Here is a 22940-nt window from a genome sequence, read left to right on the forward strand (position 1 = left end):
CCAAACGTGGAATCGGTCAGGAAACACACCTCCAAGACTGAAATCACGTTTTTCTAATGAGCAACAGAAAAACACACGTGCCAATCGGTGTGTTCAGTGGCTCTTTAAACCTCCCTCTTTTTTGTGTTCTAAGCAACCCCCCACAGGAAGTAATGCAGTCTGGAGGCACGGTGGATTTGCAGAGAGCTTGTAGCTGATACGTTTGGCAGGAGCACAACGTTAATGTAGTTGTTCTGAGAAAACAACATGGATGCCTGCCCGCTGGACTGTGTTGCTTCCTGTACCCCTTTCGTTTTCTTTGGTTTGCATGTTTGTTCTGTGATTTTAATTAGCGTGGTTTTTAAAGTCAAATAATGGATATAGAAGAACTGAGAAGTGAAGGCAAAGTATGGGTAACTTGAAAACAAATATGGATTGATGCTATAAACTCTATTGAAATGATTTATAGAGAAAGTAATGACATAAAAATAAATGTATGAAAATGGATTTCTTTGTCCACCTCTATTTCACACTGCCTGGTCAACCCAGAACCTGGTCAGTGCTCTACCATGTGACATAAACACTGTGCAGGTGGTACTTTAGGATGATGCCATGAATACACCTCGATCTCTCCTCCTCTATTTCCTCCATATCTCTCCTCTCTTCCCTCCATCTCTCATCTCATCTCCTACCTTTATCTCTCCTCTCCTACCTTTATCTCTCCACCTTCCTCTCCTCCCTTCATCCTTCCCTCCCTGCCTCCCAGCAGACCCACCAGAGCCCTCCACCCTGAGCCACATCTGCTGCCTTCCTCACAGAGATAACTGATCTGGGATCAGCTAGCTATGTCACTTACTGCTATTTTCAGAGTCTCTGTGTGGTGGAGCTGGCTTTCACATAGGTGGGCGTACACTTACTGTACATGATTGTGGTAGGAAGTACTTTGTGGATTGTATATGCATGTTAGTTTAGTTGATGTAGCTAAAGTGTTTTTTGTGTGTGAAGGTATCATTATGGGCATAGACAGGATTCCATTTCCATCTTGGTCAATGTTCCCTCTAAGCTGCGAGCGTGCGCAGGCGCGCAGTAGCCTGAGACTGCGGCACAGAGCTCAGAAGAAATATCATCCCACTGAGAGAAGCAGGAGATTGAACTTCACTTAACTTTCCAGAGTTTTCCCGATTAGTTAACACTATCAACGTTTCCCTTTACTTTGGCGATTGTGATCGAATCAACACAATATTAGCACCTTTCAATGCAATTGAAACAAAACAAACTATGCAAGAGATGTTGTTGTAGGCAGAATACATCGGAGTAGGATTCTATTGTGCACAACTCTACACAGACCGGTGTGGCATAACCAATCAGAGCTGCAGTAGGCCTATATGCAAATAGACCATTACAATATATGGATCTGTGCTATTTACTTTGAACTGGACTGTGTTTACAGCTGTGGTTGTGAATAGATGCGCTTGTTTTAAGATAATAGCAAGAGCTTCATGTAGCCACGTGCACATTTTGTTCCTATCCTTTGCTAGTTAGTGAGTTATTAGCCTAGTTCTAGATCATTTGTAGTCAGCAATAGGGGCGTGATTGCTTCCTACAAGAGCATAAAACATGTACATTTGTAGCCATATTTGAAAAGCAAGTTAGGTAAAGAGCTTTTTTTTTTGCCTTAAAGGGGCAGTGTTGTATTTCGAGACAGGCTTGAATAAGCTAGGTAGCCAAAAGGCAGAGGGTAGCATAATTTGTCTGATTCTCTGTAATAATGGTATGGGAATAATAATGCTTTTTATTTTGTAAAGTGGTTTCTTCCATCAAACAACATAACATGTTTAGTCACCTACTTGTCTGAAGGACAAGTGAAGAAACAGGTTGATGTCAAGCCCTGCATGTTTTTTTTTTCTCCCAAAAGTCTAATGGAATGTAGTCCTACACTGAACACCCCGCATTGGCTGCTACTGTAGGCTGAATGATAGAACAGCTATTTCCATGTTAAAATGTTATGGGAAGCATTTTTCTCCATTATTTTTTATGATAAGCCACTATGGTAGGCCGACATTATGGTCAAAAAGCCACAGTAGCCTACTTGGCCACTGTTAAGGCTATAACTTAAAGCAGGTACAGCCTCAGTGTTCACAGTAAACGCGCAATGGAAGTCGCACAGATTTTTCACAACCTTGAAATTTGCGCTCAGCAGACCTGAAATTTGCTCAGTCCCCAAAACAATTAGAGGGAACATTGCTCATTGTATAGGTGACCCCATTCCTGCTACAGCTCATCTCCCTGCAGCACGAGGGGATCCTTCCACTTAATAATACTCCCTCTTCCAGTCCCTTTCTCTTTCTCCACCTCTCTCTCTCTCTCTCTCTGCTGCTCATCTGACTACACGAATATATCCACTTAATGTGTTTCTCTCTCTCCTCTCTGTCCTTCGCTCTCTCTTTGTCTGTTCGATGCGTGCTGAGACCCGTACCCATGACACAGACAAAGCTGCGGTAAACTTCATTTCAGGGGGATTACCAGCCAATCAGCCGCCAGGGATTTTTCGAGAGGCGAAACTCAATTACTTTTACCTCACATAACACCCGAGGTGCTAGAGGAGAGAGCGGGCCAGGGCTGAGGATTCCGCACCACACATACATACAGAAAAACACGCACGCACACACAGACTCATTACCTCACCATGACCTCTAGCCTGTTCCCTGTCTTATCATAACCACTGACGGACATGGCCATCAATATGACTCTTTTTGCTCTGTCATTGGTCGGCAGTGGCTGACACAGTGACAAACTTTCTGATTCTCACTGACCTTTAGGTTTGAAAATCCCATTTACAAAAACACACTAACCTGAGCATGAAGTACATGTTTCTAAGTCAGTGGGTTGTGACCTCCTTCAACATGAACATAAGCGAAAGAGACATGCTCGGTCCTCATAGGAGACTGTAACTACTTTCTTTTTAATACATTTTATTGTATTGTTCTACTTCAAACCTTCTGTTTCTGTACCGCATGTCTGAGAACCATTCTCCATAGGAGATGATCATGAAGGAACAAGGCAGTGCTACTGAACCCAGGCTTAACGGGCAGAGCTCAGACCATCAGCATTAACATTACTGTTCTGGTCTCCACATACAGAGAAAGGGACAAACAGATTCAAATCTACCTGACGACACAGGCTTCGCCTCTCAAGCCCTGGTCATTAATTAGCCAATTAGATCGATGTGTGTGAATCTTGGCTGAAGGGTATAACCCCGATTGATTGAGCAGTGTTCTTTGGCTGTTATTATACAAGATTAGGGTCTCTCTCTTTAACTCATTGTTGTGACAGTGAGGAGAAAGGGGTGGGTGAATTGCCTTGAATCAGTGTCCCTTTTGGAAACAAATTAGTGTGCATGGGTGGTATTTAGCATAATGTTCAGATCATAAAGACCTAAAAACGTGTGCTACAATGTAGAAAAACATTGTTTTCATGTAGGAGCGATTTATTGACTCAACACTTGTTATTAATTTGCCTTTAATGAGGGCTGCCTGATTAGTAATATTATTTAGATTTGTCGAATAATTCTATGGCTCAAAAATTGCCTGCTCAGGTAAAGCAAAAAAATTGGACTGCTCTGAATTTGGTAAACATCAACCAACACTGCTGTATATTCATAAGGGTGCTACCGCAGCAATGTTAGAAGGCTTGTGGGTGTGCGTGCGTTTGAGTAGGTCCTCCCCACCATCACAAGACACCAGTAGCACCAAGAGGACTATGCTGCCGTCACCATGGAGACAAGAGCACCCAGCGCCTAACAACTCTATTTTTGGACGGGTGCAAACGGCTTCCCTTTTCTCCCCTTCCTATTCGACCAGGCTCTATAATTTGTCTCTCCCAAATGTAAATGTTTTGGTTGGGAAAAGCATGCCAATTGTTACGTAACTTATCTCAATAGGTAACTGTTAATGGCTCTAACTAACACTAGGAGAAATAGGAGTGGATATGTGTTGTGCCTCCAGTGAGTATGTTGTGTTTGGTCTCTCTTCTATAAACCAGCTCCCTCCCTTCTATTTTATTCATATCTCCTTCATCCCTCCTCCCTCTCTCCTCCAGAGAAGGCAACATATTAAAACCAGACGATTACCGAGTCATTTATTGCTGCGGCTGACACGCAGGCTGCACAGAAGGGGTGTTAATTTGTGGGATAGAAGTGTCATCTGGTTTAAGTGACTAATTTAATATAGTCGGGGCTAATTTACAGTCTCCCACAATGCGACAGTCGTTTAGTGTCGGGGTGATGGTGATGCAGGCAGCGGCAGGTACTGTATGACATCAGTGCCCTGACGACAAACCACATGGCGCCATCTGAGGCACGGGCGCCGAGCAGGAGGCTCCCGAGTCGCGCCAACGCTGTGAGGGCATGGCGCTCTGGGACTGGTAATAGTCTACCTAACACTCTGCCAAGGAAACTCTGGTAGAGCGGTTATCAAGACAGGGTAGGACTGTGTTCCTATAACAACAGCTGTCAGTAGGCAGGTTTCCATTGACCCAGGTTTACTTGACAAAAGCAACGTCGCCGGCAGATATAGGAGACATTATCTAAAGATCGAAAACATTTTTTCAAATCCGTTTGACAGGGATGGATTTTTATTTTGTCAAGCTTTCTTTATTGCTACAAAATTATAATCAAAACTGCGTTTTTTTCCTTCAATTTATTGATAATGTTTCCTTCCAGGATCCCTTTCCTGACTTTCAAGAATGGCTGAATTGTTTCGCCTTGTTTTTCTGGTTGGCTGGATACAGGTTTCACCAGCCAATTTTTCTGCAGGCTTTTGCGGGCTACTTGAGACATGACACCGATAGGTGGGAGGGCATACAGGCTGTAACCTATTTACTAATGCAAATTTGGATAATTGGGTAATGGAAACACTTCAACCACTACATTTTTATTCGACACTGTAGGTTTTTGAGATGTAATTTTTTTTAAAAGTGTGATGTCGTTATGTCCATCTGTTTTTATCGACACAAGACTGTTAGATGGAAACACACCATAGCGGGAAATTGTCTAATATATTTGTTCTATGCAAACTTTCTAAATATCGACAAAAAAATCTCTGGACAAGTTAATGGAAACATAGCTAGTGACATCTTCATGTTTGTTTTTGTACTGAGAAGTGTCATAATAACCAAGTTTCCATCCAACCTTTCAAACAGCAAATTTGTCGGTAAACTTTCCAAATGTCAAAGCAAAATACGCAAGACAAGGTGGGATCTTTTTGCTTCTGTAAAAGTTATGTGAGAAATGGCGGTGGAAATTGCTTTACGCGCAAATATTGATATAATAACCATCCTATGACGTAAACTTAGAGTGAAGCGATTATATGTTGTGTGGTCCTCCCATTACGACTCGGGAAAGCATGCAGTTTATTAGGCCACAGATAAATTAGGATGAACTTCACAGGGTTGTGAAAGTGCATGGCGATGAGCTTGATGCTCCTTTCCAATAAATATTGAGGGTCTTGTTCTGGTGACATGATGATCCATGCCTGGCTGCAGTTTGACAAATAAAAATTATCTCACCATTCTCCATAATAATCTCATCACTGTATCTGAGAGCTGTTGGCTAGAGTGCACATGCCAGGACCAGAGTAGGCACATTGGCTATATAAAGCCATTTTCTTATTGACAAAACAACCAATAGAGTTAAAAATGCGATGGAAACCCATTTGACATCAATTCTTTATTCGGTACATGGGAATTTAACAGCACAAATTATTTTTACGTGCACTAAAACATCACGCACAACCTTTAATCCATAACAAATTAATTTGATGGAAACACACCTCTTGTTTACTGTGCAGATGTATTGTTTTTAATGCAGATTTTATTGTTTTTATGCAGATTTGATTGTTTTTATGCAGATTTGAGAATATTCACATGAATATATGTCACCAATTGGATGGAGACCTACCTAATGACATAAAAGTATTGGAAATCTAATACTGTTGCCAGCAATAACAGTCCTGGCATAACAGAGCATGAGCAGCTGTCAGTCAATAGTCACTATGTGGCAATCAGGATGAGTGCATCTCTAACAGCCTGCACAGAAAACAAAGGGATTCCATGCGCAGAGCCCTCAAACATCCATCAGTCTGTCTATCTAATTTATATCTATCCACTTGCATTGGATTGTGTTTGGGCCTGTTGAATGCATGCTGTTTTATTTTAGCTATCAATCTCTACTTTAATCTGCCCATAGAAAATCAGGGCACCCTGAGCAGTGGGATTAATGATAGTGAATTATCAATACTGTGTGGATTACAGAAAACCTGCTGTTACTAAAGGAGGTATGTAAGACATTAAAAAAGCCAATCAACTTTACTGAGGCCATAATACTATCAGTCTGCCTAAACACAATCTAATGCTCCATATTATTGCCATCAACCACTTTCTTGTCTATTGTTCAGTTGAAATCTCAAAGGCTTTGGAAAGCCTAAGGATTTCTAATTCCGATTAGGGATACAAATAGACTGAACTAAATAAGTCTATCTGTGTGAGCGAGCGAGGAGATACGCAGTAAATATCTGTAGCAATGGAGAGATCTCAAATGTGATCCGAGCTAGAAAGAATGTCAGCAACGACTTAGTACAGTATGCAGAGTGTACAGATCAAAGCTGTGCTTCTTCTTTGAAACTGAATCAGCAAGGAAGTGTCTCATTGATGTATTGTGTCGTAGCACTCTTTACTGTGTGTTGATGCACAGTAACTTCCCGTTGACAGTGTTTACATGTACAGAGAAACAGGATGGTGAGAAGATGGGCTAGTTAGATTGATAGGGTTGTATTAAATTTGACACCACCAAAAAATAAATAAAAGGAAGGGACAACATGAACTTGTCCAATAAGAAATGCTTGTTTTTCAGTTTGCGTTGCTAAATGTTTTGCTATGGTGTGCCCTAATGAATACACATCCCTGGTGGCACGGAGGAGAGGAGACTTACTGTAGCCATTGTCCTCCTCCTTCGTCCCGTCGATGGTGCCATCTGCTTGCAGCTGCAGGTGGAAGCCCTGTCGACTGTACAGCTTCGTCACGATCCCCTTCAACTGGGGTTCTGAGGGGAGGAGAGAGAGAGGGAGGGAAAATAGTGAGGGGAAGAGAGGGGGAGTGTGAGATTGGAAACAGGCCCTGATTTTGCATCAAAGTTGCATCAAGATGCTGACGTAAATTCTGTTATCAAGATGCTGATCTAAGTTCTGTTATCAAGATGCTGATGTAAATTCTGGTATCAAGATGCTGATGTAAATTCTGTTATCAAGATGCTGATGTAAATTCAGCTATCAAGATGCTGATGTAAATTCTGGTATCAAGATGCTGATGTAAATTCTGTTATCAAGATGCTGATGTAAATTCAGCTATCAAGATGCTGATGTAAATGCTGGTATCAAGATGCTGATGTAAGTTCTGTTATCAAGATGCTGATCTAAGTTCAGTTTTGTGCCCACACAGGAGCCTTATTTACCCATCCACCAGCCATGTATCTTATAACAAGAGATCCTATCATATAGAACCCTGGCACACTAAGCTGTAGACTACAGTGACTAACCAGTCCCCCAGTTCTGCTCCCAATAGACCCAGCATAGCCACATTCTCAGCTCTCCAAAGGCTCAAGAGACCAGTGCAAACACATCCCTGCTGACATCTATAAGTTCTAGCCATGGATACTGGTGTATGAGCAAACAGTTCCTGACTAGAGAGACTACAAAGGAAGTCTGGGTTTATTCCAAAGGGGCATGTGGCTACACCGGAGAGGATTAAAATAAGAATATGTGCTTAAGAGTTAGAGTAAATAATAATCTAGGATAAGCACTGCTTAGATGTCAACTGTCTATATGATGTTTGTGTGTTCCCTAGCAAAAATGCCATGTTTTAAGAATTGGGGTATGCATCTTTATTTTCTGGTGTAATGGAAAATAATTTCCGTCCATCTAGGCCATTGGTGCCCAGGACGACGATCCTCGATCGCAAACTTCTTTCTAGTAGACTGCATAAAAGTTCTCAAAAGGTTTCTCCTAAAAATATATATTTTGGCAATTCACAGCATTACCATCAAGTCTGCTGAAAAAGAATGAGGTCCACAGTTCTGATGCACTGTATGTTTTGCTTACAGGTTAGCTTCTTTCTCGAATATTACTTATTAAAATATTTTTTTTAACTGCTTGATTGACATAAAATTGGACGAATCCGCGGCACTATAGTTGCTAGATGTTTTTTCCCCCAACTGTCGCTACCATAGCAACCGTCTAAAGTTAGTACGTTTCCATTTCCACGCTTGCGAGACCTGTAACAGACCTGTAACAGAATATTCTTTGTTGTTCCAGTGGTAGTTGTTTTTTTACAACTTTTTTTCTATGAAGTTGCTGTTACCGTTTTTAATACAGTATGAGTGCTGGACCAAGCAGCAAGAAACCGAAAAATCTACCACTTTCACAGTGAGTGGGAGGAAGATCATTTTTTCACCACAACAAATTCAAAATGTGTGTGTCCGATCTGCCATTCAAACATAGCTCTTGCTAAGAAGGGAAATGTCGAGAGGCATTTCAAAACGGTTCACAAGAAATATGAAAGTGACTTTCCAGCTAAAAGTGGCCTACGTATGAGAAAAGTAAAAGAGTTGAAGTCTCAACTAGCTGCCCAGCAATCGATCGAAGGCCCAAATCAAAATCAAAGGCAGCCACAACTGCGTCATTCCGGGTGAGTCGCATACTAGCAAAGCACAAGAAACCGAAATGGTAAAAGATACCTTTTTAAATGCAGCAGTATCATTGTTTGATGATTTAAAAATAAATCAGAAATCATTTCCGCTATTAAGGATGCTCAGCTATCCAGAAATACTGTTATACAGCGCTGTGAAATGATGGATGAGGATTTGAGGGAGCATCTTAAAAAAGACAAACGAGCGCATGTTCTTTTCACTTCGATTTGACGAGTCGACAGACGTGATCGAAACCATCTCAGTTGTGCATTTTCATCCGAATGGTGTTTGAAGATATGACTGCCAAAGAGGAGCTGCTCAAAATCACATCGCTGAATGGAAAAACTTGAGGGGAGGACATTTTTGTGGCATTCAAGGACTTTATTAACAGCACTCAGTTACTCATTTACAAACTTGTGTCCATAACTACAGACGGAGCACCAGCCATGACTGGACGCATCAATGGACTCATCAAGTCAAAATACCGGTCCACACTAACAGATGATCACCTGGACACCTGCTTGAGGCTAGCAATCAGTAGATATAACCCAGACTATGCAAAGCTTGCTGACAGCATGCAGTACAAATCATCCAATCAATATGGTGAAATGATATTTAATACTGCAGAGGGGGGTGGACCGCGTTAGGAAGTAGATCCTATATAAGTAAAGTCTTGGTACCTCTGGTCTATGCCATCGAAGTAAATGTTCCTGGACAACTTAGAGTGCACTCTTAAAAAGTACAAATTCTACCTGCCAATTGGATGACCAATATCATTAGTTAATAAACCTGGAACTGGCCGGTGTTAATGATTACACAATCTTGACATTTTGGTGTGTCGTGTTTTACGAAGAGCTGTCCTTTTCCCATGTCCCTGTCCCTAGAGGAGTGTCCTTTACTGTGGTTTACCACACATTTCACCCTCCCTTTCACCTACCTTACCTTTCAACCCTGCCATTTCTACCCTCACAAAGGTTACCGCCTGGCCCATACACATGCTTTGACTATTTTTTAGCACCGCTAGCTCCCTATTATCTGAACCTTTCAAGACCAATACAGGAGGAGGCTGACGTCCTTTTCAAAGGCGGGGTTTTTCACCAAAATGTCAGTCTATTTTTCCTAAGTAATCTTATGTGTGATGCTGTGTACTGTAGACATCTGGTTTCATGTAATAAGGCATATTCTTCAATGTTAGCATTGAATGCATATATGGGGATTGGAGGAGGAGAATGCTTAGAAGACTTATTTATTTGAAAATTCCCATGCTACCTCCAAAACACACATCCACAAAGGTACAGTATGTATCGGAGACAGGGAAAGGCACCATAAGGTGAATTCAGTGCACTGCTTTTTCTACCAGGAGACATGCTCAGGGACCTCCTCTCACACCCAAACACATGCCCACACCCAAACACGCTAAAACCTCTCTGCTGAGGCTCCACATGTGTTACGTAAGCCACACACTGCCTGTCCTCGTCCCTTTCCGAATTCCCATCCCACCTCAGGGTGGGGGTGAGGGTTGATGATAGAGGGTACTGGCTGGTATCATGGTGTGTGTCCAGTTCTGATGAAACACTGCAGGGTAGCTTAGCCCCGGCTCCGTAGGGACGCACCCTCCTCCACTCCCACCTCCCTAATGCACTTAGAAAACAGCCTGTGAACTTGATGGGAGAGGAATTAACTGGAGCTCGTTTAGGTCTGAAAGTATAGGGCTGAGTCACGCTCAACAAACCTCGACGGTGCTCATTAACCAGGAGCCAGGTTCAAGTAGCCATGTAAACATCACAGAGAACCAGCCATACGGTAGTGCTGGGATCTAGCATGGCTAATGTTAGGAGATGTTAGGAGCCCCATGATCAAAAGCCCAGCTAATGTTAGGAGATGTTAGGAGCTAATGGTCAAACGCAGACTGAGGTTTGTCTGACTATAGCATGGCTCCCTGGCTGTGGCTAGGTGCTGTAAGCTGCAGTGGGTGCTAAGCCTTCATTACTATATTAATCGGGCCTCTGAGAAATAGACTGCATGGGCCACTCAGGGACTCTTAGAGCTCCCTTGGGATTCCTTATCTGTTTTCGGTTAGAGCACAGCTTTGAAGTACATCCACTATACTGCATTGGCTGTACAGGAAATGTCCCTGGATCCCCCCCCCCCCCCCGTTTTAAAATCTCAAAATAGAAAGTGTAATACACAATGAAAATGTGTTAAACTTCAAATGCTGGGTGTTTACTGTACACCCTGTATCCCATTATAGTACTTCAAAGCAATATATCTGCATTGCCTTTTAGAGGCTTTTTGAAGCTTGCTCATTGTGGATTCATCACAATAGACAGAAGAATGGTAATGATATGTAAAGACCACAAACCCAGTGGGCTTTTGTTATGCATTAAACCTGCTTAGCTGGCTCCATTGTCCTGGTCCACCTGGGATTACATGAGCAGACATTGAGGTATGAAACACCAATATAGCATATCCTTTATGTCAGGGATCATCAACTAGATTCAGCCACAGGCCGGTTGTTTCTTGAGCGGATGGTCAGGGGTCTGGAACATAATTACATATAATTTGTAGACTGCAAATTGACGGCAAGAAGCCCAAACAGGATATAATATTTTACTAATACATAAAAGACTGTAAAAACACCAGCAAATCAGCTCCAAATCAGCTCCAAGTGATTTTAATTTTGGAAATCTGTTCAAAATTATTCCCACACATAATAGAGAGACACGTGATCCTATACAAATGTATGCAAGGTTTAAAATAATTATGTCCAACAATTTTTAAAAAGACTAGAAAACTTGGGGGGGCAATTAAAATCAGTGTCGGCAGGCCGCCAGTTGGGGAATCCTGCCTTAGGTCGTTAAGTACAATCTGAACTGTCATAAATCCAACTAAATGAACAAAAAGCTTGCCCAGTTCCCCTAATATTTGGTGCACAGAGCAGAGTTGGTGAAAGTGATGAAACAAAGAAATGGCAACAATAATCAAACATATGGATTTTGATTGTGATGGTCTAATGAAGGTATATCCAAACCAGACCTGGTCGCCTCCGTCTCCTCTTCTTGGAGCCGAAGAGTTTGACCCGAGAGAACATAGACAACCGACTGGGTTTGTTCTCGCATTGCTTTGTCTTATTCGGGCTGCTAACGCAGCGGCAGGCATTAGATTTCTCCCGCTCCCTCGCCTGCCTTTTCTGCCGAATAAGGGAGCTGGCTATCGCTGCAGCCATGGCCAGTTTGACGGGTTTCCCGAGGAAACTTCCACACTATAAAAAAAATGTTTCACCTCTTCCTCCCGACCGTAGGACTTCTACTTTAAAATCTTACTCAAGGCGCAGTGGTCATCCAAATAGTCCTCAAATGCAAAGCGCAGTTATTATTCGTTAATTGTGCAAAAAACATGACATTCTGCATAAAAAAATGCAGTCAGTGCATAAAAAAGTACCTCCACTCTTCTTCAAAATGCTGGCAATTATATGTTCTGTAAATGTATAATTTTTCTGATGGTTTTGTTGGGGGTAGCTTGGTAATGGTGCATCTTATCTCCGGAAAAAAAACAAGTTCCACTCTCATGCAGCACATATAGTTTACCAGAGCGCGAGGTATTGATCCTCCAACTGTGTCATTTCCTCAGCATCATAACTAAATACGCGCAGCACTGTTCCCCTAAAAAGCCGGTTTGAACCATCCCACAAAAGCATGGACCGTGCACATCAAGAGTGGCGCTGAGGCAGGTGGTCTTGAACGGCGCTAAATGCGCAGACAGAAAAACACCTGTTAGAGAACACAGAAAGAAACATTCCAATGCTGATGTTTTTTCTCTTCTCTTTTTGGTAGGTTAATCTCCGTCGTCACTGGCAAAACCCTGCTGGTACTAAACCTGTTTAATATGTAGCGACAGGTGAGGTGAGAGAGACTAGTTATTATGGAGATTCCGTTAGTTTTTCCTCTCTTGTTCAAGCGTGGTGACAATAGTTAATGAAATAAAGCTCTTCATTCAAATGCAGAATCAGACCCTAGTGCATGGTACAGTCTCAGCTATACTGCTGTGCTCTGAGGGAGCATACTACCCAGGCGCAGAACTAGCGTGGGGGCGTAAGATTCTGGTACCCTCTCTCACTCTGTCCCTTCATTTATTCAAGAACCATTCAATGAGTATGCCAATTACGCCTAACCATTAAACATACGAAAGATTCATTAAAAAAGTTGTCATACAAAAGATTCATATATATTTTTCAGATGAAATGATATCACTTGCAGTAAATCACATAGTCCACCCTAATTAATACAAAACACTGCTTCCTTATCATGCATTGTCAATATACAACTACAAAAGTACATTTTCTGAAGACAATTTGGTGTATTGCTAGATTGTTTCAAGTACTTCTTGTTTTGAAATAAGTTATAGTAGTGGTAGTGACTGCAGTAGTAATGGTAGCGACGGGTTATATTGTTTGATTGGCTGACTGGCTGATTGATTGGATAGGAATGCCTGAACATGTGAACATTGTTTTGGTGTCTCTTAAAATATTCAAGAGTTACCCTTGGTGTGTTATTTCATGCACATTTATATAGTTACAGTTGATACAAGTTATTTTAGAATTTGAAGTTAGAATAGCCTTAACCTGAGAAAATTGGTTTGGTATCTCTAGCTCTTAAGGTTTAAAAGTTACTGTTGGTCAGTTATTTTCTGCAAATCGATGCAAATATATATAGTTAAAGTTGGTAAAGATTTTAAAGAATTGGCAGTTAGGATAGCCTGAACAAATTAAAGTTAGTTTAGTGTCTCTAGCTTGAACGTTTCAAGAGTTAAAATTATTGTTGGTGGGTATTATATGTAAATGTATGCACATTAAGTAATAATTTGTGGTGCGGACCAGAGCTAGACCCTTGCTAATGCGAACCAGAGCTAGCTAGCTATGCCCAGGACCAAAGCTGGACCAGAGCTAGTGCAGACCAGAGCAGTAGTAGTGGTCAGTAATTGTGTTGTTGTGGTCAGTAATGGTGGTCAATAGTGTGGTTCAGTTGTTGTGTGGTCAGCAGTTGTGTGGTTGTGGTCAGTAGTTGTGTGGTTGTGGTCAGTAGTTGGGTAGTTGTGCTCAGTTGTTGTGTTGTTGTGGACATTAGTTGTTTATCTCAGTAGTTGTGGTCAGTAGTTGTGTGGTCGTGGTCAATAGTTGTGGTCAGTAGTTATGGTCATTCGTTTTTTGGTCAGTCGTTGTATTGTGGTCAGTAGTTGTGTGGTTGTGGTATGTAGCGGTCAGTAGTTGTGGTCAGTCCTTTTTAGGTTGTGGTCTGTAGTTGTGGGCAGTAGTTGTGGGCAGTAGTTTTGTGGTTGTGGTCAGTAGTTGTAGTCAGTAGTTGTGTGTTTGTGGTCAGTAGTTGTGTGTTTGTGGTCCGTAGTTGTGTGGTTGTGGTCAGTAGTTGTGTGGTTCAGTAGTTGTGTGTTTTGGTAGTTGTGGTCAGTAGCTGTGTGGTTGTGGTTCAGTAGTTGTGTAGTCAGTAGTTGTGTGCTTCAGTAGTTGTGTGCTTTAGTAATTGCAGTCAATAGTTGTGTGGTTGTGGTCAGTAGTTGTTTGATTCAGTAGGATGTGGTCAGTAGTTGTAGTCAGTAGTTGTGTGGATTCAATAGTTGTGTGTTTGTGGTCAGTAGTTGTGTGTTTCTGGTCAGTAATAGTGGTCAGTAGTTGTGTGGTTGTGTTCAGTCATTGTAGTCAGTAGTTGTGGTCAGTATCTTTGTGGTTGTGGTCAGTAGCTGTGGTCAGTCGTTGTGGTTAGTAGCTGTGTGGTCAGTAGTTTTTTGTTTGTGGTCAGTCATTTTGTGGTTGTGGTCAGTAGCTGTGTGGTTGTGGTTCAGTAGTTGTGTGGTCAGTAGTTGTGTGGTTCAGTAGTTGTGTGGTTCAGTAGTTGTTGTCAGTAGTTGAGTGGTTGTGGTCAGTATTTGTTTGGTTCAGTAGGTTGTGGTTTAGTAGTTGTGTGGTCAGTAGTTGTATGGCTGTGTAGTTGAGTGGTTCAATAGTTGTGGTCAGTAGTTGAGAGGTCAGTCGTTTTTTGTTTGTGGTCAGTAGCAGTGTGTTTCTGGTCAGTAGTTGTGGTCTGTAGTTGTGGTCAGTCGTTGTGGTCATTAGTTGTGTGCTTGTGGTCAGTAGATGTGTGCTTGTGGTTCAGTAGTTGTGTGGTCAGTATTTGTGTGGTTCAGTAGTTGTGTGGTTCAGTAGTTGTGGTCAGTAGCTGTGGTCAGTCGTTGTGGTTAGTAGCTGTGTGGTCAGTAGTTTTTTGTTTGTGGTCAGTCGTTTTGTGGTTGTGGTCAGTAGCTGTGTGGTTGTGGTTCAGTAGTTGTGTGGTCAGTAGTTGTGTGGTTCAGTAGTTGTGTGGTTCAGTAGTTGTTGTCAGTAGTTGAGTGGTTGTGGTCAGTATTTGTTTGGTTCAGTAGGTTGTGGTTTAGTAGTTGTGTGGTCAGTAGTTGTATGGCTGTGTAGTTGAGTGGTTCAATAGTTGTGGTCAGTAGTTGAGAGGTCAGTCGTTTTTTGTTTGTGGTCAGTAGCAGTGTGTTTCTGGTCAGTAGTTGTGGTCTGTAGTTGTGGTCAGTCGTTGTGGTCATTAGTTGTGTGCTTGTGGTCAGTAGATGTGTGCTTGTGGTTCAGTAGTTGTGTGGTCAGTATTTGTGTGGTTCAGTAGTTGTGTGGTTCAGTAGTTGTGGTCAGTAGCTGTGGTCAGTCGTTGTGGTTAGTAGCTGTGTGGTCAGTAGTTTTTTGTTTGTGGTCAGTCGTTTTGTGGTTGTGGTCAGTAGCTGTGTGGTTGTGGTTCAGTAGTTGTGTGGTCAGTAGTTGTGTGGTTCAGTAGTTGTGTGGTTCAGTAGTTGTTGTCAGTAGTTGAGTGGTTGTGGTCAGTATTTGTTTGGTTCAGTAGGTTGTGGTTTAGTAGTTGTGTGGTCAGTAGTTGTATGGCTGTGTAGTTGAGTGGTTCAATAGTTGTGGTCAGTAGTTGAGAGGTCAGTCGTTTTTTGTTTGTGGTCAGTAGCAGTGTGTTTCTGGTCAGTAGTTGTGGTCTGTAGTTGTGATCAGTCGTTGTGGTCATTAGTTGTGTGCTTGTGGTCAGTAGATGTGTGCTTGTGGTTCAGTAGTTGTGTGGTCAGTATTTGTGTGGTTCAGTAGTTGTGTGGTTCAGTAGTTGTGGTCAGTAGTTGTGTGGTTCAGTAGTTGAGGTCAGTAGTTTTTTGTTTGTGGTCAGTAGCTGTGTGTTTCTGGTCAGTAATTGTGGTCTGTAGTTGTGGTCAGTCGTTGTGGTCATTAGTTGTGTGCTTGTGGTCAGTAGATGTGTGCTTGTGGTTCAGTATTTGTGTGGTCAGTATTTGTGTGGTTCAGTAGTTGTGTGGTTCAGTAGTTGTGTGGTTCAGTAGTTGTGGTCAGTAGTTGTGTGGTTGCGGTCAGTAGTTGTGGTCAGTAGTTGTGGCCAGTTATGGTCAGTAGTTGTGGTTAGCAGTTGTGTGGTTAGTAGCTGTGTGGTTGTGGTCAGTAGTTGTGGTCAGTTATGGTCAGTGGTTGTGGTCAGTAGTTGTGTGGTTGTGGTCAGTAGTTGTGTGTTTGTGGTCAGTAGTTGTGTGGTTGTGGTCAGTAGCTGTGTGGTTGTGGTCAGTAGTTGTGGTCAGTTATGGTCAGTGGTTGTGGTCAGTAGTTGTGTGGTTGTGGTCAGTAGTTGTGTGTTTGTGGTCAGTAGTTGTGTGGTTGTGGTCAGTAGCTGTGTGGTTGTGGTTCAGTAGTTGTGTGGTTCAGTAGTTGTGTGGTTCAGTAGTTGTGTGCTTTAGTAGTTGTGGTCAGTAGCTGTGTGGTTGTGGTTCAGTAGTTGTGTGGTTCAGTAGTTGTGTAGTCAGTAGTTGTGTGCTTCAGTAGTTGTGCGCTTTAGTAGTTGTGGTCAATAGTTGTGTGGTTGTGGTCAGTAGTTGTTTGGTTCAGTAGGATGTGGTCAGTAGTTGTAGTCTGTAGTTGTGTGGTCAGTAGATGTGTGGATTCAATAGTTGTGTTTGTGGTCAGTGGTTGTGTGTTTCTGGTCAGTAATTGTGGTCAGTAGTTGTGGTCATTAGTTGTGTGGTTGTGGTCAGTCGTTGTAGTCAGTAGTTGTGGTCAGTATCTGTGTGGTTGTGGTCAGTCGTTGTGGTCAGTAGCTGTGGTCAGTCATTGTGGTTAGTAGCTGTGTGGTCAGTAGTTTTTTGTTTGTGGTCAGTCGTTTTGTGGTTAGTAGCTGTGTGGTTGTGGTTCAGTAGTTGTGTGGTCAGTAGTTGTGTGGTTCAGTAGTTGAGTGGTTGTGGTCAGTATTTGTTTGGTTCAGTAGGTTGTGGTTCAGTAGTTGTGTGGTTGTGTAGTTGAGTGGTTCAATAGTTGTGGTCAGTAGTTGAGAGGTCAGTAGTTTTTTGTTTGTGGTTAGTAGCTGTGTGTTTCTGGTCAGTAGTTGTGGTCTGTAGTTGTGGTCAGTCGTTGTGGTCATTAGTTGTGTGCTTGTGGTCAGTAGATGTGTGCTTGTGGTTCAGTAGTTGTGTGGTCAGTATTTGTGTGGTTCCGTAGTTGTGTGGTTCAGTAGTTGTGTGGTTCAGTAGTTGTGTGGTTGCGGTCAATAGTTGTGGTCAGTAGTTGTGGCCAGTTATGGTCAGTAGTTGTGGTTAGTAGTTGTGTGGTTGTGGTCAATAGTTGTGGTCAGTAGTTGTGTGGTTGTGGCCAGTCATTGTGGTCAGTAATTGTGCAATTAACAATGGTTCCTGCTATAATTATAGCACTTTAAACTATGTGTATGAGATAAGAACGGGACCTGCAAGCGCAAGCAAGCTCCACTGCAGTACCTTGGACAACAACACTGACTTTAGTGCCTTGAGATTTTGCCTACCAGCACCTGCTCCACTAGCCAGGCAGGACTGTGTGGAAGAGACCCAAACAAACATGACCATGGTGCTCAAGTGCGAGATGCAGTGACCAATGACTTGGAGTGTCGGCAAAGCCCTGACAAAGTTGGAGATGGATTGGGCTATAACTCTGCCCCCGACACACTTGGTCAGGTGAAGAAAACACTGAATGCAACCACTGGCAGAAAACAACAACACTGGGTGATGGGATCAATTAGACTCGAGCAGAGACTGATCCATCAACAATATTCCACATCCTGTCTGTCTGTCCTTAGAGCAGGGCGAGGAGATGAGCGTTTGGCAACAACAGGAAGCTCGCACCCCCACATTTTTCACCAACGCGTTGCCATGGCAGTGTGGCCTCTGCCAGTTTGCCTTGCACTGAGGGGCACTTCAACTTCTGTTGATCTGGCCAAATAGGTTATTTACAATGAAACATATTAGGATGACATTGATGTTGAGGATATACATGAGAGCAACTGAACACAGTCATCTACATTTTACTTGCCTACTTAAAAGCATAAATCGCTCGCAACTCTGTGAAACTGATAGGCTACCATTTTGGATGACAAGCGATCGAAAAAAAACTCTCTCACGACAAGACAGTAGGCTATGACAGGACAGGAGTCATGTCCTGTTATTGCATCAACTGCAAGATCAAACGTCTGTAGGGAGACAGCACCCCCTCACTGACAAGGCTACTGACAACAACTCCCTGCAGAAACAGCAGTAGTCTACTTCTCCTCAGCCTCCCCTCCCTCTGTTTCCTCTCTGTGCTTCACATCGGAAATCAAAGCCTCCACATGGGCGCCACCTACAGTCCAGATCTGAAGCTGCCGTACACAAACTTTACATCTGATATCATTCACAGATCAATAGCGTTGTACATTAGGCTCTACTGCATACACTGCCACACACGGACACCAAAGACCATATTTAAAAAATACAAAGAAAAACGAGGACGAAACTGTTACTTCAATTACAAAGAAATAGACTATTACCCAATCATCTCAATTAGGCATCTATACAATCATAGAGGGAATAGACAATAATAAAAGGCTGTTTCTGGAAACACTCAAGGCTCCAGAGTATGCCGATAGCCGACATATTTAACAGAAAAAGGAGCTGTAGGTTATAGGCTACATTTTCAAACTTGAACTACCATTAACATTAACCAGTGCGATCAAAATAGATCATCTTTCAACATCCTTAAAAAAACAAACATATTACCGATATATTTACTACCATTGATATGTACAAAAAAGTTACATTTTGAATTCTATGCATCAGTTTTAGCAAGTATGCTATTATACATCCTAGGCTACACATCAACTAAATACAATAAGCGTTTGACCTCAAGACAAGTTCTGTATGATAGTTCTACAGCACTTCTATCGCCCAGGTCATCTTCCTTCAACACCATGGACAGCTCCAGCGCCAGGTTGTGCGCCTTTGTCAATAACATCCTTGTTCCGCCACAGATCATGCAGCAAAACACAAAGTAAATAGGATATTTGTATACTCGCGATATGGGGCATATTCCACATCAAGTACATCAGAAAGTAGGCTATGTCCCTAGAAGTCAAACAAAAGGGAAGAAAATGTACAGGAACACTTGGAAAGGAGAAGCACAGCCTACCCGACGCAGATTTCCTCAAGGGAAAAGTCTTGCTTCTATGCATAACTGAAGCCAAGAAAAGTGTCCTCAATACGAACAATAGCCGACAGATTTTGGATTGAAAGCAAGGAGATGCCACAAGAGTTTAAACCAGATAATTCAAAGAACTGTCAAAGGCGTAGACGGAGAAAGCGTCAAGGCGGGGCCGGCAGAAGATGGAGAAGAAGATCATTAACAGACGGGCATTAGTGACATGCCATTATGAAGCTCTGAAATACTCATTAAAGATGCATTTGGAGGTCTTGTTGGTTTGGAGTGTTGACACTAAACTGCTGCAGGCTCTCTGAGTTGAAAATGAAGAAAAGGGGTCGAAATTGCTCGTAGAGAATGTACTTCCTGCCTAGAGCAGAGAATAGTTTCCTCTCATATTACAGCAACATGCATGTAAAACGATCCTTTAATGTGCCGGGTAAAATGGTTATGCAGGCCCTGTCCACTTTCCACTGAAATGCATCGACGTACATCAATGATGACAATACGCATTAGCAGAGTTTTATTTTTATTTTTTTTACATGGAAGCTCTGTTGTTCTGGACACTGAAGAGAGATTTTTAACAAACTGGTACAGTGGTATTGAAATTGGCTTTCCAATTTATGCTTTATCACATAAACTACCATAGATAAAGGGCAATCAAACACAGAAGATAATTGAATCAGGCCAACTTGAAGACATGATTCAAACGTTCTTACATGAAATGACCATCTTCCATGTTTAATGAGAAATAACAGATAGAGGATGAACTTACTTAATGTACATAAAGTATAGAAGAAAATGAGATCATTGTTGATCAAACTCTCTAAGACAAGCGCCATTCATTGCGATGGCTAATATATTGAAGGCCTAAACTGTGGTGAATGTGATTCTCTTGTATACCGTACGAGGTCTGGAGCCTGCTGGCTTTCTGTTCAACCTGATAATTAATTGCACCCACCTGGTGTCCCAGGTCTAAATCAGTCCCTGATTAGGAACAATGAACAATAGCAGTGGAACTGGCTTCGAGGTCCAGAGTGGAGTTAGAGGACTGTAGGTAGATACCTTGAGGCAGAAGCATAAGCAGATCCTGAACACCAGATGAACACTAGATGGGGCAAGTGACCAGCCTTACATTGTTGTTGCAGGCTTGCCATTGAAGTTGGCAATAACCTGCGCTTTAAAAATCAGACTTACTGAAAGTCTGTAATAGTATGACCTCTCAAAGTAGGCCTACAATGTCTAAATATATTAACTAGTACACTTAAGACTTGTAACTTAGACAGTACTGTATGTATGTGTGTATGTGTAATCTGTATCAATCGCCATAAAACCATGTGTTTTGTCCCATGTTCTGCCCATCAATAATCCTGCCATAGGATAAGTGGCCCCCAACAGGGACAAGAGGGGACTCCGGGTTGCTGACGTTCTAGGCAGAGTTGCAAAGAAAAAGCCATATCTTAGATTAAGATGGGCAAAAGAACACAGACACTGGACAGAGGAACTCTGCCTAGAAGGCCAGCATCCCGGAGTCGCCTCTTCACTGTTGATGTTGAGACTGGTGTTTTGCGGGTACTACTTAATGAAGCTGCCATTTGAGGACTTGTGAGGTGTCTGTTTCTCAAACTAGACACAATGTACTTGTGCACTGGAGCCTTCCACTCCTCTTTCTATTCTGGTTAGAGCCCGTTTGTGCTGTTCTGTGAAGGGAGTAGTACACAGCGTTGTACGAGATGTTCAGTTTCTTGTCAATTTCTCATATGGAATAGCCTTCATTTCTCAGAACAAGAATAGACTGACGAGTTTCAGAAGAAAGTACTTTCTTTCTGGACATTTTGAGCCTGTAATCGAAACCCACAAATGCTGATGCTCCAGATACTCAACTAGTCTTAAGAAGGCCAGTTTTATTGCTTCTTTAATCAGACAACAGTTTTCAGCTGTGCTAACATAATTGCAAAAGGGTTTTCTAATGATCAATTAGCCTTTTAAAATGATAAACTTGGATTAGCTATTACAACGTGCCATTGGAACACAGGAGTGATGGTTGCTGATAGTGAGCCTCTGTACGCCTATGTAGATATTCTATAAATAATTCTGCCGTTTCCAGCTACAATAGTCATTTACAACATTAACAACATTAACAATATCTACACTGTATTTCTGATCAATTTGATGTTATTTTAATGGACTTTTTTGTTGTTGCTTCTCTTTCAAAATCAAGAACATTTCTAAGTGACCCCAAACTTTTGATCAGTAGTGTATATATATACAGTCGTGGCCAAAAGCTTTGAGAATGACACAACTATTAATTTTAAAAGTCTGCTGCCTCAGTTTGTATGATGGCAATTTGCATATACTCCAGAATGTTATGAAGAGTGATCAGATGAATTGCAATTCATTGCAAAGTCCCTCTTTGCCATGCAAATGAACTGAATCCCCCAAAAACATGTCCACTGCATTTCAGCCCTGCCACAAAAGGACCAGCTGACATCATGTCAGTGATTCTCTCATTAACACAGGTTTCAAATCAAATCAAATCAAATTTATTTATATAGCCCTTCGTACATCAGCTGATATCTCAAAGTGCTGTACAGAAACCCAGCCTAAAACCCCAAACAGCAAGCAATGCAGGTGTAGAAGCTTCAGTGTTGACGAGGACAAGGCTGGAGATCCCCTGTCATGCTGATTGAGTTCGAATAACAAATTGGAAGCTTCAAAAGGAGGGTGGGGCTTGGAATCATTGTTCTTCCTCTGTCAACCATGGTTACCTGCAAGGAAACACGTGCCGTCATTATTGCTTTGCGCAAAAAGGGCTTCACAGGCAATGATTTTGCAGCCAGTAAGATTGCACCTAAATCAACCATTTATCGGATCATCAAGAACTTCAAGGAGAGCGGTTCAATTGTTGTGTAGAAGGCTTCAGCGAGCCCAAGAAAGTCCAGCAAGCGCCAGGACCGTCTCCTAAAGGTGATTCAGCTGCGGGATCGGGGCACCACCAGTATAGAGCTTGCTCAGGAATGGCAGCAGGCAGGTGTGAGTGCATCTGCACGCACAGTGAGGGGAAGACTTTTGGAGGATGGCCTGTTGTCAATAAGGGCAGCAAAGAAGCCACTTCTCTCCAGGAAAAACATCAGGGACAGACTGATATTCTGCAAAAGGTACAGGGTTTGGACTGCTGAGGACTGGGGAAAAGTCATTTTCTCTGATGAATCCCCTTTCCGATTGTTTGGAGCATCCAGAAAAAAGCTTGTCCGGAGAAGACAAGGTGAGCGCTACCATCAGTCCTGTGTCATGCCAACAGTAAAGCATCCTGAGATCATTCATGTGTGGGGTTACTTCTCAGCCAAGGGCTCACTCACAATTTTGCCTAAGAACACAGCCATGAGAAAATAATGGTACCAACACATCCTCCGAGAGCAACTTCTCCCAACCATCCAGGAACAGTTTGGTCGAACAATGCCTTTTCCAGGATGATGGAGCACCTTGCCATAAAGTAAAAGTGTTAACTAAGTGGCTCGGGGAACAAAACATCGATATTTTGGGTCCATGACCAGGATACTCCCCAGATCTTAATCCCATTGAGAATTTGTGGTCAATCCTCAAGAGGCGGGTGGACAAACAAAAACCCACAAATTCTGACCAACTCCAAGCATTGATTATGCAAGAATTGGCTGCCATCAGTCAGAATGT

General features: G+C 42.3%; 1 protein-coding gene across 3 annotated transcripts in view; it reads right to left on the reverse strand.

Moving 5' to 3' along the window:
• LOC109864734 (fibroblast growth factor 13) overlaps positions 1-22940 on the reverse strand; it is a 211953-nt gene that overhangs the window by 26184 nt on the left and 162829 nt on the right. For 2 of the 3 annotated variants that reach the window (XM_020452642.2, XM_031797770.1), the window contains one exon: positions 6965-7075. In XM_020452642.2, coding sequence (XP_020308231.1) covers positions 6965-7075 — 111 coding nt within the window. Of the gene's footprint in view, positions 1-6964; positions 7076-11752; positions 12778-22940 lie in introns of those variants that run through there. The other variant, XM_020452644.2, reaches the window with a different exon arrangement.

This window comes from Oncorhynchus kisutch, linkage group LG19, assembly GCF_002021735.2.
Source record: "Oncorhynchus kisutch isolate 150728-3 linkage group LG19, Okis_V2, whole genome shotgun sequence".
Classification (NCBI taxonomy): Eukaryota; Metazoa; Chordata; class Actinopteri; order Salmoniformes; family Salmonidae; genus Oncorhynchus; species Oncorhynchus kisutch.